Source organism: Nicotiana tabacum, chromosome 16 (genome assembly GCF_000715075.1).
Source record: "Nicotiana tabacum cultivar K326 chromosome 16, ASM71507v2, whole genome shotgun sequence".
NCBI lineage: Eukaryota > Viridiplantae > Streptophyta > Magnoliopsida > Solanales > Solanaceae > Nicotiana > Nicotiana tabacum.
In genome coordinates, this window is record NC_134095.1 from 25,723,559 (window position 1) to 25,739,738 (window position 16,180).

Consider the following 16,180-nt stretch of genomic DNA (forward strand, 5'->3'; position numbering starts at 1 on the left):
CACCCTAAATCTCCCAAGTGGTGACTCTGAAATTAATAAACCAATCCCGTTTCGATTGTCCTTTAATTGGAAAAAACTCCCTTGTACCCCCTCGGGTGCGTAAAAAGGAGGTGTGACACCGGGCGACAGGGGATACGACTCAGGCCAGCAGCAGCACTGAAGCACACAGGCTGCGGGACTCACTGATTTACTTAGGTTTTTAGTTTGTGTAAATAGTGCATTATGTATATAATGATAACAATTATCTTTTAACAACATTTATATTTTAATTGCATTTAAACAACAGTTTTACTTAAACAGTACACAAGAAACACAAACATTGCAAAACGTAGTACTATACTAGAACTAAAACCATCACTGCACAAAAGATAGCAGTACATAGAAAAACAAACAATAGAACTAAAATCATCACTGCACAAAGGATAACTAAAATCAGTTTTTTTCACATGGTTTTCATCTTTTTCAGAACGACAAGACGACTCCATAAAACGTAGTACTATACTACGCTTTATGTGTTAAATTTTTCTGCAATAAACCAGCTTTTTTCACATGGTTTTCATCTTTTTCAGAACGACAAGACAACTCCATAAAACGTAGTACTATACTACGCTTTATGTGTTAAATTTTTCTGCGATAAACCAGCTTTTTCACATGGTTTTCATCTTTTTCAGAACGACAAGACAACTCCATAAAACGTAGTACTATACTACGCTTTATGTATTTTGTCTCGCCTATAAATAACGGCATCATTATAGTTATTTTGTGTGCTAAAAAATTAGTAAAAGCAAATATTTCATTAAAAGTAAGGTTTTTTTTTACTAAAAGCAAATATTTCATCAAATGGCTCAACTTCTTCGTGCACCAAAGTGCAACTGTGGAAAAGAATGCTCGATGCAAAATTGTTGGGACGACGGTGAAGTTGGACGCCGCTACTGGTGCTGTATAAACCAGTTATACAAGGTTTCCGGCGAACCTATTTGTGATTTTCAGGAATGGGTTGATGAACCATGTTATCAGGAATGCTACAAAGAACAACTGCAGTTTCTTCATAATATGTGTTTATGCCAACGGGAAACACAAAGAGAAAGCGATAGAATTATTGTAGAAATGAGGGAAACTGAAGGAGGTGGGAGAAGAAAAATGGAAAGCACAATGGAATTGTGAAGCACAAAAGGAACGAAAAGAAAAATATAAACGGGAATTTGCGGAGGTGAAGGCGAAACTGAAAGAGGTAGAAGAAGAAAAAGAACGAATGGAAGAACGGTTTAAGTGGTTGGAGCGGAGAATAAATGGCAACCGGGACTAAACATTTGCTTGTATGTGTTTAGTGTATTTTTCATATTTCATGTATTTTTATTATGTTGGCCTGTTATGTTTGTGTTTGTGCCGTAGTAATGCTTTATTTTAATTGAAGTGCAAGTTAAGTTTAAGTGCTTGTGTTGTTATATGAAACTATCAAACCACGCTTTACATATTACATTTCCTACAATTAAACAACTTTTTCTTCACTCATTTCAAATTGCGGAACATAATTTTATTTGATATATATTGCAACATACACAAGTAAAAACATGTATTACAAAAAACAATACCAAAATAAAAGATTAGGGGTATCCTTGATAGTTGGGTACATTCGACGAACTTGCACCAGGAGCCGGATTACCACTGCCACGCACACCACCTGAAGGACATTTACGATGGTCGTGTCCTATTTGCGAGCATATGCAACATTTACGCGCATAAACGGTGTCACCAATATCCATTTGGTTCCGTATACGCGTTCTCTTTTGCACTTGCAGCTTGCGCAAATAGTCCTTGTTACACTCCATCTTAAAAGGTTCCGGCGGCCAATAATGCTCAGCACCTAATGGCTGCAACTTCCCACTATACGTGTCTATGTATGCAACAACACTGTATTGCCTATCAATATAGTTTGTTGCCCCATATCCAACTTGTTGAAAGCACTTCAACGCATGTGCGCACGAGCATGTGGTAGATGGTCCATTTCCCACATGAACATAACCTTCTATTTTCATTCACCGTCTGTAGATTATTCCCACGGTGTCCGCGGATAGCGGTCTTAACTTCAAAAATACCCCGTTCATGATCGTACTGAAGAAATGAATGCCACTGTGCTCGCCTCCTGGACCTTTCAAATCTTTTCATGGGTATTGGCATAAATTGAACACCCCTGTCCATTAATGCTGATGCAGCTGCATGCCTTTCAACAAACCTCTCCGCACTCTGTTTGAATGTCATGCGGACCATGGCAGTGACAGGCAGTCCACGGGAAGACTTCAACAAGCCGTTGAATGACTCCGACACGTTTGTAGCTGGCTCCCCATCATCTGCCGCCATCAGCATGCAATGTCCATATGTGAAGCTCATGCCCCATCAACCAAGTATAGGCTCGTGGTTCTAACTGCCGGATCGCTTCCATGCGCCTCGTGAATTTGCACTGCTGGTGCTCAGTTGCAGCCAACCATATTAAGTCATGCAATGCCTTGTTAGGATATTTCTTCTGGAAATTGGCCTTCAGGTGACGCACACAGTAATGGTGGTATGCATATGGTTCCTTCCATTCAGGCAAGTGACGTATATAACTTAAAATACCACCATGTCGATCAGATATTAGATAAATACCTGAACTCTGTTTGACAACGTGCTGCTTCAAGTGGTTCAAAAAAAGCGTCCATGCCCGTTGGCATCTACTGCAACTACAATCAAAAGCTTAATATCATACTTTCCATATACATGAGTACCGTCTATGGAAATAACAGGACGGCAATGCACAAAACCATCAATTGCTGGTTTAAGTGACCAGAACACATAGTTGTAAATATATTCGGGTCTGTCCGGACTCCGCTCACGCCTCCATTCAACAACAGTCCCGGGGTTAAAGTGTTGTAGTGCGGCCATGTACCTGGGCAGATTTGAAAAAGACTTATCTCAGTCGCCATAAATAAGTTCAAAGGCACGTTTGCGACCGAGATATGCCTTTCTTTTGGTTATAGTACAACCATACTCCTGGTGGACGGCTGTAATACACTCTTTAATCTTGAACCTAATGGACACTTCCAAATATGGAATCAAGACAAGAGAAATCAAGTCCACATCCAAGTTGAAGTGATTCTCATTGTATGTGTCCATTTCACATCTGTGCTCGCTAATAAATTTACCCACTTTCCACAAACCTAATTTCTTCTTGGTGGCACGCAACATCCAGTGACAACCCATAAAGTCTCTACGGCATACAACCTTGTATTTCTCCCTAGTTGATTCACTTACCGTCATCTCATGGCACTCTCTTATACTGTAGATTTTTACAGCCCTAATTAGGTGAGCTTTATCGGGGAAATACATGCCCTTTGTCAGAACAAATGGTCTAGACTCATCCCACATCGCTGACCGAAATTCATCATCATCCCTTGTGAGGGCATCCACGTTCGACATGCTTGGCAAATTATCAAGGTAGGGAATATTCCACTCATGAAATGGCACGTGGGACTCGTACACTCTTGGTCTAGCTGGAGGTGGAGGAACATGCTCCCTCGTCAACTCAGGTTCAACATTCACTTCCTCCTCCTCATCACCCTCATCATGGAAGGGTGTGTCATCGCCAGACTCATCCGCATTGTTGTCATAATCACTATCATCTTCCTGACTCTGCGCATCTGCCAAATCACGAGTAAATACGTCGTCTATGGGCAACTGTGTGAGGTCAGGAGCTTCAAGAAGCTCGTTTTCACTGCACATAAAGAACAAAATGATAAGTTACCCAACTAGATAAATACTTTAGATATAGCTATATCACTTTACTTACAAGTCGTACTGTATTGACGTTTCATGATGGATATTTTCTTGTTGGTGATGACTCCCAGATGGACCACCATGGTCCAATACTCCAGAACTACGCATATTCCAACTAGGGGCAGGGTCATAACTTGTAAAATTCATATCCGGACGGTACCCCCTATGAAAAATATGAGTGTTAATACAAATCCAATTAAAACATAAATTAAACATCGCTAAAGCGTAGTAAAATTGAAGTTTACCAGTCGTCTTGTTGATTATCTAAAGTCGAAAAATTATTTTGTGGCTGCTCATTCGCTGGTGGTGACAAGTTTAAATCAAGGCAAGCTCTTTCATCACCAATCTGTCCGACAAAAACTGCTCCAGAATAACCACCCGATGACTGGGGGTTATCCCTACTATGCACGCCATAATTATTGGGAACGTCTTCCACCTTGACGTACATTTCCAATAATTTTATTACAATAAATTCCCTATATTCATCCGGAATCAGCAAAAAATCTCTAAGAGTTTCATCATCCTCGATGTTAAACTCAGAATAATAAGCAAACCCCTGCGGAGTCACTGAATACGGAAATCTACCGGCTATTTTAAGGTTAACCGAACGCCTCCTCTCATTCATTTTTTTACGTAACAACGATACCAATTTATCGTACTCCATAGTAAGCGGCAATTTAACATGACATTGTGGAGGTGAGCTATACCTCACAGAGTTATTCTCCAACACAACCTCACCCCCCCCCCCAATATAGTGAAACCCTTATTTTTGCCACTTCAGACATTGTAAAAAAATAATTGATAAGAAGAAGAGAGAAGTATGAACGTAAGTTTGAAATAAAGTATTGAATGAATTTTTATAAAATTGAAACGCCTTTAAATAAGGCAAGTCCGACGTTGGGGTGTAGAATTTTTCTATGTAAAACGCAGTACAATACTACGTTTTATGTATTAATTTATTGTTATGTCAGTTCATTATTGGTGGGGGCAAAAACCAGAGTACAACGCAATTATTTAATGTAAAACGCATTATTATATTGCGTTTTACAAATATATCTTAGTAAAACGCAGTATAGTACTGCAAATTACAAAACAAAAAAATAATTTTTTAAGTAAAACACAGTACTATACTGCGAATTACTTTAACGGCAAAATTTCCGTTAAAGTAACTCGCAGTATAATACTCTGTTTTACTCATTTATATAACTTTTTTTTTAAAGTAATACAAAAGTGTTTTTTGTCCAAAAAATTATTAAAAAGGTTAAACAGAACACCAACAATTAAAAGGTGTTTAAAATAATTAAAATAGGTGTATGATATACCAGAATATGAACAATACATACCATCCATGTAGTAGATATGGGCTACAATATTATGTGGTTACATATTTAAATTTCTTTTATCACTCTCCATATAAAATCTTGAGATAAAGATAGTAATCAAATCCCATTCATTACATCAGGAGAGGTGAAGGGAAGAGAGAAGGAGCATATTACGCTACTGATGAAATTTGAACCCACCATCCCAACTATAGAAGACAAAAGATTCACCAGGTGAGATACGCCTCAACTCCATCTTAGTATGCATGTGTTATGTAATAGCTCCTATGAATTATTTCAGATGTCTCAAATTATAATTGACGTGCAAACTTGTGCAAGTGATAACAACAACAATAATATACCCAATATTATCCCACACCATGGAGTTCTGAAAAGGATAATGTGTACGCAAACTTTACCCTTACTTTGTGAGAATTAAGAGATAGAAACCTCGGCTCAGGAATGTGCAAGTTATGACGAGAATATTTTATAAATAAGTACCTCAAATTATAGCCGATGCACAAACTTTTTTAATGATAATTAAAATTGACACCAAACTTTTGGAAGTGGTATGAGGGAATATTACTTGCTCAATTGTTCTTTTCAAATCTGAATTTATGGTTGTACATAGAAAAAAAAGCGAACTAATAGATGAAGGTTGTGGAAGCTTTGCTAATGCCAGTTAGTTTATGTTTAGTTGTTATATTTTTTATCTCAACTATATCGATTGGGCAAGTGTGGGATTATGGAAAGATTAGTTAATATAATCGCAATCATTCCTAGTCATCGTGATGGGAAGTGAGAGAAACTAAGGTGTAATTACAATGTAGATTTCTACAATGCGTCAAAGTCATTGTCCATATATCTATCCACGCAAGAAACTTGTCAATGAAGGCTTGTTTAAATTATTCATCTAATCAAACTTTTTGTAGCATAATGCCCTAATCCTCCACTTTTCATCAATTTTTTTTAATCTTTACAATCATATTCTTGGAAGATAACAGTAACTTTCAAGACCAAAGTGTATTAAATTATTAAACGGTCAGAACCACATCTTAATGTCATTATCATTAGGTTTATCGATTGGACATAATTAAATTGTCGGCGGATTAGCCGCACCCCTATGGTGTGTAACATCCTATCTCTTTATTTCTTTCTAGAAAGCAAATTAAAGAAGAATGATCTAACAGTACTCATATCTCAAATAATTCCATAACAGTTTGGTGTTAAGAATATTATTGATGAATATAGAAAAAACTAAAGCAATCAATTAGTGTAAAATCAGTGGCAGATGCAGGACTTTTGTTAAGGGGGTTCAAAAAAAAATAAAAAATTAAAAAAGAATGTGGCTAGAAGGGAATTGAATTAACGACATTAAAAGATATTAAACCCCCTTGACCACTAAGCTAAGCTTTTGGATTGTGTCAAAGAGATTCAAAATATAAAATATAGAGGTACAAATGTGCCGTGTAATTTTCCGGCGAAGGAAGTTCGGGTGACCCCTTCCACCCCTAAATCCGCCGAGTCCATTACTCAAATGGTCACTCAACTATCTCAAATTATCTCCTAAAGTCACTTTTCTTTCGTTTGTAACAACAAAGTCACTGAACTATGCCTATTGCACTCAGAAGGTCACTCAACTAGATTTTCCAAATTTCTGATTGCCAAATATCTATTTTACCCTCTAAATTATAAACATTTATCTTCTTTTTATTTTTTTAAACTTTTTAATATTATGATTTTTCCCTTTTTAATTTATATTATGGACTTACCTATAGAACAAATAAATATTATTTATAAATTAAAAACTAAAAAGTATTTAAGCATATATAATGCTGGAATAATAAAATAATGAGCATAGTAAAAAAAATTAATTAGAATAATTTGTTAGTAATAAAAATTTTAGTATTAACAACAAAAATTCAAAAATTTATTTACAAAATTCAGAATGAAAGAAAATAAATGTGGTAAAATATATATTCCATGCACGTAATATAAAATAATTATTTAAATAAAGGTATTTTTATAATATACATTAGATATTCTTGAAAATTATGCTCAATTATATTATTATGTTTCTACCAACTTTCCGACGACAAAGTTATGTCACCGGAAAGCAGGGGGACTATCAGTATAGAGTAAAATATGCTATGTTAAGTCGCGCATGAAATTCATATAATATAATTGAGCATAATTTTCAAAAATATAAAATGTATATTATAAAAATACTTTTATTTAAATAATTATTTTATATTATGTATATGAAATATATATTTTACAACTTTTATTATGAATTGTGTAAATAATATTTTTAATTTTTTTTGTTAATACTAAAATTATTCTTACGATAAATTATTCTAATTAATTTTGTTACTATGTTCATTATTTTGTTATTCCAGCATTATAGATTCTTAAATATTTTTTTTAATTTATAAATAATATTTATTTATTCTATAGGTAAGTCCATAATATAAATTAAAAAGGAAAAATTATAATATTAAAAAGTTTTAAAAAAATAAAAGAAGATAAATGTTTATAATTTAGAGGGTAAAAAAAAAGGTATTTGATAATTCAAAATTTGAAAAATCTAGTTGAGTGACCTTCTGAGTGCAATATGCATAGTTCAGTGACTTTATTGTTACAAGGAAAAGAAAAATAATTTTAGGAGATAATTTAAAATAGTTGAATGATCATTTGAGTAATTGACTCTAAATCCACCCGATAGTAAAATAGTGCATCAATATTCTTATTGGAGAATGAATCCATGCTCGTGTCAGCTAAACATACTCGCATATGATATACTAATATATCTTCGTCGAAATTAAAACCTTTTAAAAGAAAACTTGTGCAATTGAAGATATTGAATATTTAGTTTCTAATGTAATTACATCAACTAAGACCAGCCAAAAATGATGCCGACAAAACATTTATCCACGTAATTATCTCTTTTATCAATATGTAGTTTCTTTCAACATGCATTTTTTCCTTTTTCCTTTTCGATTAAAACAAATCTGTATGGACCACTTTAGACAAGTCCAATCAAAGATTTAATGCATTAATATTAGTATAATAAAGCCTAATTGTAGACCATATCATTAATTTATTTCTTCAGTATACTCTATGTTCATTGCTTTCTACAAACCTAAGGGCTAAATGCACGGAGAGTGAGGGACCAGAGGATGGTCTAGTTCTAGGAATGAGACTTCAAAAAGACTAACGATAGCAACCTCTTAACATCCAAAACCAGTACTGCTATATATATAACTGTAATAATAAGAGTGGCTTAGGTTGAATGGTCAAATAACTAATTAATACTTTTGCAATTAAAAGCAACACATTGTTTGGCTTCATGCTGAATGATTAACTCGTGCGTCTAGAATCACCGGTGGCCCAGTGGCGGAGCTACAATATTATGGATTCCGATAAATTCAATAGTTTTTTTTTAGATTTGTACTTGTATTAGAAAAATTAGTAAAAAATATAATTATTTAATTTTGAATCCACTAACTATTAAACACATATAATAAATAAAAGAATAGTAAATATCCGAGCTATATAATTTCTCAATTCTAACACAAGGTATTTATTAGTAAGAATGTACTTCTCAGATCAAATAGAATGATTTTGTTGTATCGAGAATAATACCAAGTCATTTCATGAATAACATGTGACAATTATGAATTAACCAACCAATAAAATCACTTGTTACAAATAAGATTTTGTTATTGCATCGAAAGAGATAAATGTTGACTAATCTGGCTAACATTAAACTTGGTAAAATGAAGTGGTTGAGTAATTGAAAAATGATATTATTCTGGAATACACATTGAATATTGAAATTACGTATTGATGGCAATAAACCTACAAACTGCATCTCTAGTTGCTCATATTATCTGTTTTTCCTTAGGTTATTTGAAGAATAATATTTGAATTGAACAAAAAAGCTGTGTGCCTCCCACTTGCATAGTGGAAATATATACAAATCGTACACAAAAGCCTCTACCAGCATATACCACTTTTATTAGAATGTGTAATAAAGTTTGCAACGCGTAAACCATAAAAAAGATAAGTATGTTTTGCTTTCGAAACGTACTCCCCAGATAGGCTAAAACCAAAATAAATTAGTGTTTCTTTTTTTAGAGGGAAAAAAGAAGAAGAGAGAAGAATATAATATATAAAAAGTGGCACACCATTCCTTTCTCTCGTGTCCTTTGCTTCATCCACTTCCAAGATTATTCCACGTAGAATTTACGTATGTCAGCTATTGTAAAATGTAGTACAATGTCTGGGTGGATGTATGCTTATGAAACATGATTTACTCTGTGTGTGTGTGTGTGTGTGTAATTAAAGTATGAATAGTGTTTATCTTGGTCAACCTAAGAAGAGAGAAAGATTATAAAGAGACAACACGGTTTATATATATTTTACTTAAACAAAAAGAAAAAAGAAAAAAGATAATATGCTCATTCTAAATTGGTCCCTTGCTCATTTCTTGCTCTTTAATTAGAAATTTATTATTTATTAATCATCTTTTTCCAAACACTCCTTTCCAAAAGAAATCCGATTCTTTTTCTCATTACAACTAGACCCATAAACCTCGAAACCTTGCTTATATATTAACAATACCAGCGTGTAAAATATTAGTAACTCATTTCACTCAAATCCCAGAAAATGATCTGCAATACAAGGCTGAGTCTAAGCTTATTAGGATCATCAGGAGAATCTACTACTCCTAATGATAGTACTATTCATCAACATAACAACAAGAGAAAATCAAACGAAGATCAAGAATTAGATATTAATCCTCTCCCTTCTTTAACTCTTTGCTTATCATCTTCAGCAGTTAATTCGTCGGTAATAAGTGCTACCGTTTCTTCATTTTCTAACTCAAGTGTCAAAAGGGAAAGAGATGCTAGTTTTGAAGAAGAAGTAGAATTGGATACAAATAAAGTAATTATTTCTCCAAAGTTAGACGATGTTGATCAGGAACAAGATGAAGATCATGAATTTGGTACGAGGAAGAAACTTAGACTTAATAAGGAGCAATCTGCCATTTTAGAAGATAGCTTCAAAGAGCATAGTACTCTTAATTCTGTAAGTCACCTTTAACCTCTCTTTTTTTCCTTCTCTTGTTCATAAATATTTGAATTATTCTGAAGTTGATCCTTTTTTATTTTAAATTCAAATTTTCAGAAGCAAAAGCGAGATCTAGCAACACGATTAAGTTTACGTCCTCGACAAGTGGAAGTATGGTTTCAGAATCGAAGGGCCAGGTAGATAAAATCATAATCAACCCCGCTAGCTTTATTATAATTTGGCTAGTATGTGAATTTGGATCTGTGATTTTGTGATTATAAAACTTTATTTCCGGTTTCAAATTGATTTTTCATTTTATTATTTTTCAAGATGTGTCTGTTTATTGTAGTACATACACATTATATTTACAGAAATTGTTATTCATGCATATATTTAGTGAATTTTTCTAGTAAAATGGTGTCAGATGACACTCTTGTGCCAAGGTGTCTTCGCTAGTGGTGGAATCAGAATTTTATTTAGGGATGTCAAAATTCTAAAAAGTAAATACGGAAGAAAAAAGGGAAAACAATATATAGTATATATACATAAAAAAAAAAATTGACCTAGCTATATATACAGCATAAGGCGAAATGGTGTTAATTAACACCCCTTAGCATAAGATGACTCCGCCACTGGACTCTTCGCCACTGCTTGTCCAAATGCTTTTTCAGCTTTTCTTGATATATATTCTAAGTTTTCTAATAGAAAATTGTTGAAACTCAGCTCCCATTTCTCCAATATAAAAAAAATTACGTAATTAATAATTGCGCGTGTCATGATCTTCTTCCTTTCAATCTTATAGAAAAAACGTCATTTTGTTTTCTTTTTCTTTGATTGACAACAGGACTAAGCTGAAACAAACAGAAGTAGACTGTGAAATACTGAGAAAATGTTATGAAGATTTAAAAGTCGAGAACAGAAGGCTAAATACAGAACTGCAAGAGCTGAAATCTCTGAAAATGGCAGCTCCCTTTCGTGTTCAATTATCGGCGGCCACCCTTAGCATGTGCCCGTCGTGCGAGAGAACCTACGGCGGCGGCAGCGGCGGCGACAACTCAGCCACCAAAATCTCTTTCTCAATCGGAGATCAGAAGCCTAACTTTTATGGTTCCTTCGCAAATTCATCTGCAGCTTTGCTAAGCTAAAAGGATCTTAGTTAACATGAAGACTAGCTAATATAGGTTTATGTATTTATTAATTAGCTACGTATATTGTTAAATCCAATATATGTAAAGTGAGGAACATATATTTCTGTAGTTACGTTCTCTACATACCAAGTATTTTGAATTAATCTTTTTAGAGACTTTGTACATATGTATATTCTTTAAATGTAGTTATGTGGAAATAAAAGTTCCATCTCTATATATATAGTAATTACTTAAGACTCTATTAGAGCTACTGCTTTGATTTTGACTTTTTGTAATATAAATTTACTAGCTAAACCAAGAATGCTCAGTTTAGGGGGCTATATTTTCATATGTATAGGTAGTGATAGTGTTTTGGATGGTAGTTTCTATATTTTCATATCTATATGTAATAAGATCAGCATTAATAACTGTACACAGGCATATACTAAAATTCTATGGTAACTAAATGGTGTTTCAAGTTTGATTAATCGGTTTTGATATATCTGATCATACGTTCAAGTAATTGTTAGAAAGAGCATAGCTTTATATTCTTAATTACATCTTCAACATTAGGGATGGTTGATATATTGAGTATTTGTTTAACAGTTTGCTAGCAGATACAATGAAAGAAATGTAAATTAAAGCTAGTAATCCTATCAAAATACAACTACCCATAATAAAAATTTATGGACTTATTGATATATACTACTTTGATTAACAAAGGAATTAAAGTTTAAAACAGCTAATATAAGCTATCTGTTACCAATGCGGATCGATAAATAAAAATACGTTCTCAATTAGGACATCAAACTCATTACTTTGACTTAGGACTTCTCTTGACACATAAACCTTTAAGGAATTTTGTCATGACCCAGATTTCCCACCCTCGGAAGTCGTGATGACGCCTACTCATAGAAGCTAGGCAAGCCACGGAATACGAAAAATTCAACCTTTTTCATTTTAGCCCTTTTAACCAATTAAATTAGCAGGTAATCGGCATTTAAATAATGACGAAAGATGAAATTAAAGCGGAAGACTTAGATAAATATTATACCAAAACCGATACGAATAAAAATCCAACATATATCTCTACCCAGAAACTGGTGTAACAACATTCATGGACTGTCTAGGAATGCTACATAAAAGTGTCTGAAAAAGGAAATATAGTCTGTCTCGGATACAAAAGAAAACAGAACATCTGTCTCGGATACAAAAGAAAAGAGACGTCGGGCCTGCGGACGCCTGCAGGGCTACCTCGGTGTCTCGGTGGACTGAAGGCTGGCTCCCCTACCGCTGCTGACCAAGCGCTGCTCCTGTATCTGCACATAAGTGCAGAGTGTAGCATCAACACAACCGACCCCATGTGCTGGTAAGTGTCTGGCGTAACCCCGGCGAGGTAATGACGAAGCTAGGACCAGACTCCAGATAAACCTGTGCAGATATGTATATATATATACAGCGGAAAGATAGACGGAAACAAATAATTAAAACTGGGGAGGGGAAACATGCTTCGGGGAATAACAGATAAGGCAGAATCTCAATAAAATTATAAGGAAACCAAAATTTAACTTCTAACAAGGATAAGGAAAATAAAGGCAAATTTCACTTTCAGTTTACATCTTGTTGCAGGCGTGCAACCCGATCCCATTTCTCATATCTTGTGGTAGGCGTATCACCCGCTCCCATTTCATTAAACCTCGTGGTAGGTGTACCACCCGCTCCCATTTCATCTTATCTTGTGGTAGGTGTACCACCCGCTCACATTTCATCATATCTTGTGGTAAGCATACCACCCGCTCCCATTTCATCATATCTTGTGGTAGGCGTACCACCCGCTCCCATTTCATCATATCTTGTGGTAGGCGTACCACCCGCTCCCATTTCATCATATCTTGTGGTAGTCGTACCACCCGCTCCCATTTACAAGCCAGCACAAAATCACAAGGAATCCCGGCGAAGGAACAAAAGTAATATAATAACTTCCCGGCAAGGGAGCAACAATATCGAAACAATCATCCCGGCAAGGGAGAATCAGCTATAACCAATCCTAACTCAACTTCTACTCAACTCAATTAATACCAATACTCAATCATAAATAGAATCCACGAGAATAAACTAAATCTTTGCTCAATATCGAGAATCATCAATTAAAGCATCCGTAGTAACATTTAAGAACACAACAACTATCAGTTTAAGACTCACGGTCATGCTCGACTCCAACGTATAGATACCCGTCACCATGCCTATACATCGTACTCAACAAAAAGCAATTAACAAATAGCACTCAACTCCTAATCTCTCAAGCTAAGGTTAGACCGAACAGTTACCTCGATGCCTCGAACACAACTCAAGTTTCAATTATAGCTTTACCCCTTGATTACTCCGCCAATTCGCACGTATCTAGCCACAATTTACTTAATTACATCAATAAACGCTAAATGAATCAATTTGAATGCATGAAAATGAGTTTTCCAAAGTTTTACCCAAAAAGTCAAAATCGCCCCCGGGCCCACGTGGTCAAAACCCGAGGTTCGATCCAAAACACGATTATCCATTCCCCCACGAGCTCAAATATGTAATTTGTTTTGAAATCGGACCTCAAATCGAGGTCCAAATCCCCAATTTTTGAAAAACCTAGGTTCTACCCAAAACTCTCAATTTTCCCCCATGAAAGTCATTGATTTGAAGTTGAAATCATGTTAAAAGATGTTAACGATTGAAGAAAACTAGTTAAAAATGACTTACAATTGATTTGGAGAAGAAAGGTTGTTTGAAAATCGCCTCTTATGTTTTTGGTGTCTTAAAAAATAAAAAATAACTGAAAATCCTGTCTAAATATACTGCCCTCAGATGCCCTGTGCGGACCGCACAAAATCAACTGCGGCCGCACATGCTTCATGTGTTCTGCAGTGACAGACCTTAGTATTTTGGCCATAACTTTCTTTACAGATGTCCAAATTGTGATTTCTTTATTTTTCTGGAAATCAGACACGAAGGGCTACAACTTTCGTTTTTTAAGCATCTCAAAATTCCTTGTAGATCAAAAGATATAGGCTTCCGAAGTTGGACTAGTGAATTGTTCTTCACTACGGACCGCACCAAAACTAGTGCGGCCTCCGCGGCAGCAGTCCATATCGTGCGGACCGCACTGGCCTGTTCAGAGGTCCTCCACCTCTCTGAGCCTGCAACAACTCAATTTTTAAGCCTAAGACACCCCGGAACCTACCCGAAACTCACTCAAGCCCTCGGAAGTCCAAACTAAGCGCACACAAAACTTCAAAAACATCCTACGGACTTATTCTGTAATCAAATCATCAAAATAACATTATGAACATCAAATTAAATCTCGAGATCAATGAAATTTTCTCAAAATTTCTTTAAACATCAATTTTGCGATTTAAGTCCGAATCACGTCATATGACATCCGTTTTTCACCAAATTCCACAGAAATGTCTTAAATCATATATAAGACCTGTACCGGGCGCCGGAACCAAAATACGAGTCCGATACCGCCATGTTCTAAGCAAATTTCATTTCAAATTTCTTTAAACAATTTCAGAAAATAATTTTCTTTAAAAAATTCATTTCTCGGGCTTGGGACCTCGGAATCTGATTCCGGGCATACGCCCAAGTCCCAGATTTTCCTACGGACCCTCCAGGACCGTCAAATCACGGATTCGGGTTCGTTTACCCAAAACGTTGACCGAAGTCAAATTTATTCATTTTACAGTCAAAACTTATCATTTTTCACAGATTTTCACATTTAAGCTTTCCGGCTACGCGTCTGGACTGCGCACACAAATCGAGGTGATGCTAAGGAGAGTTTTTAAGACCTCGGAACGTAGAATTTCATTGCAACACGTCACGAATTTGCAACTAAACCTAAATTTTGAGGATCACTCTTTTACGATTTGAGCTTTGCCTCTACGTTCATGCTTAGAATAAACAACAAGACAAGTACACAATTACGACTCGGTCCGGAATAAATTGGGATATCAATATTATGAAGATTCATTATGACTTGGGACTTGATAAATTCTACACAGGTTTTCAGCCTATGGCAACACTCCTCCTTTATCCGGACTTGGGACCGAGAATAATGTAAGCAAACTTACACATGCTGAATGTGTTCACGCTGAGAATTATTGTTAATATATTATTAATATTATTATTGTTAATATATTAGTGAAAATACTATAAGCTGTTCTAGGGACATCCGTGGATAGCTGGTCAATATCAAAACTCGTCACTAATCAATAATCATCAACATCTTAATCTTAATCACCACCCTCTTATCGTCATCCTCCACGTCCCATGGTTGTCCATATACGTCGACCTTTGCACGACCTAAAAGCTTAACCTAATTAATACTTATTTAACATTTTCTTTACCACTAATCAACCTTTAATCTATTCATACTCTTTTAGCGAGTATTCAGTACTTGTTTTTGGACGAACCTCGTTTCTTATTTTGTGCATCTGAAGTTTAGAGATTGGTTATACTAAGAATAGTACATTTATTGTTTATCTTCTTCTCCTAAATACTAAGCACACGTGTCTTAATTATCTTTTGGAGAAAATTAAAGGTCAGCTTGCCCACTTTCTAAACTATTAAACTCAAGAGGATCACAATTTTTTAATATGTGCCCCAAAAAATGAATAACTACGACAATCTTAAACAGCAATACGACAATTAGTTCGGACAATCAGCCCATGGAATTATGAGACTAATTGGAACTTTGGACTAATATAATTGTAAACTCACCCAATGGAGGGTGGGTGGTGGGGTCCTCATCATGGCCATAGAAGGGGTTACTTTTTTAAGTAGTAATATCAATTTTGCAATTAT

General features: G+C 35.1%; 1 protein-coding gene across 1 annotated transcript; it reads left to right on the forward strand.

Moving 5' to 3' along the window:
- The first annotated feature begins 9,597 nt into the window (after positions 1 to 9,597).
- Positions 9,598 to 11,555, forward strand: LOC107803904 (homeobox-leucine zipper protein HAT22-like). Its single transcript, XM_016627698.2, has 3 exons — positions 9,598 to 10,223; positions 10,323 to 10,402; positions 11,050 to 11,555. Exons 1-3 carry the CDS (start codon positions 9,801 to 9,803, stop codon positions 11,348 to 11,350), a joined length of 804 nt encoding a protein of 267 aa, XP_016483184.1. The 5' UTR covers positions 9,598 to 9,800; the 3' UTR covers positions 11,351 to 11,555.
- Positions 11,556 to 16,180: the final 4,625 nt, after the last annotated feature.

Bases quoted from the DNA above. Each gene is read 5' to 3' on its own strand.
- LOC107803904 (XM_016627698.2), top strand. From the start codon at position 9,801: ATGATCTGCAATACAAGGCTGAGTCTAAGCTTATTAGGATCATCAGGA. The intron at 10,224-10,322 runs GTAAGTCACCTT...TCAAATTTTCAG, and splicing joins AGCATAGTACTCTTAATTCT to AAGCAAAAGCGAGATCTAGC. The intron at 10,403-11,049 runs GTAGATAAAATC...GATTGACAACAG, and splicing joins TTTCAGAATCGAAGGGCCAG to GACTAAGCTGAAACAAACAG.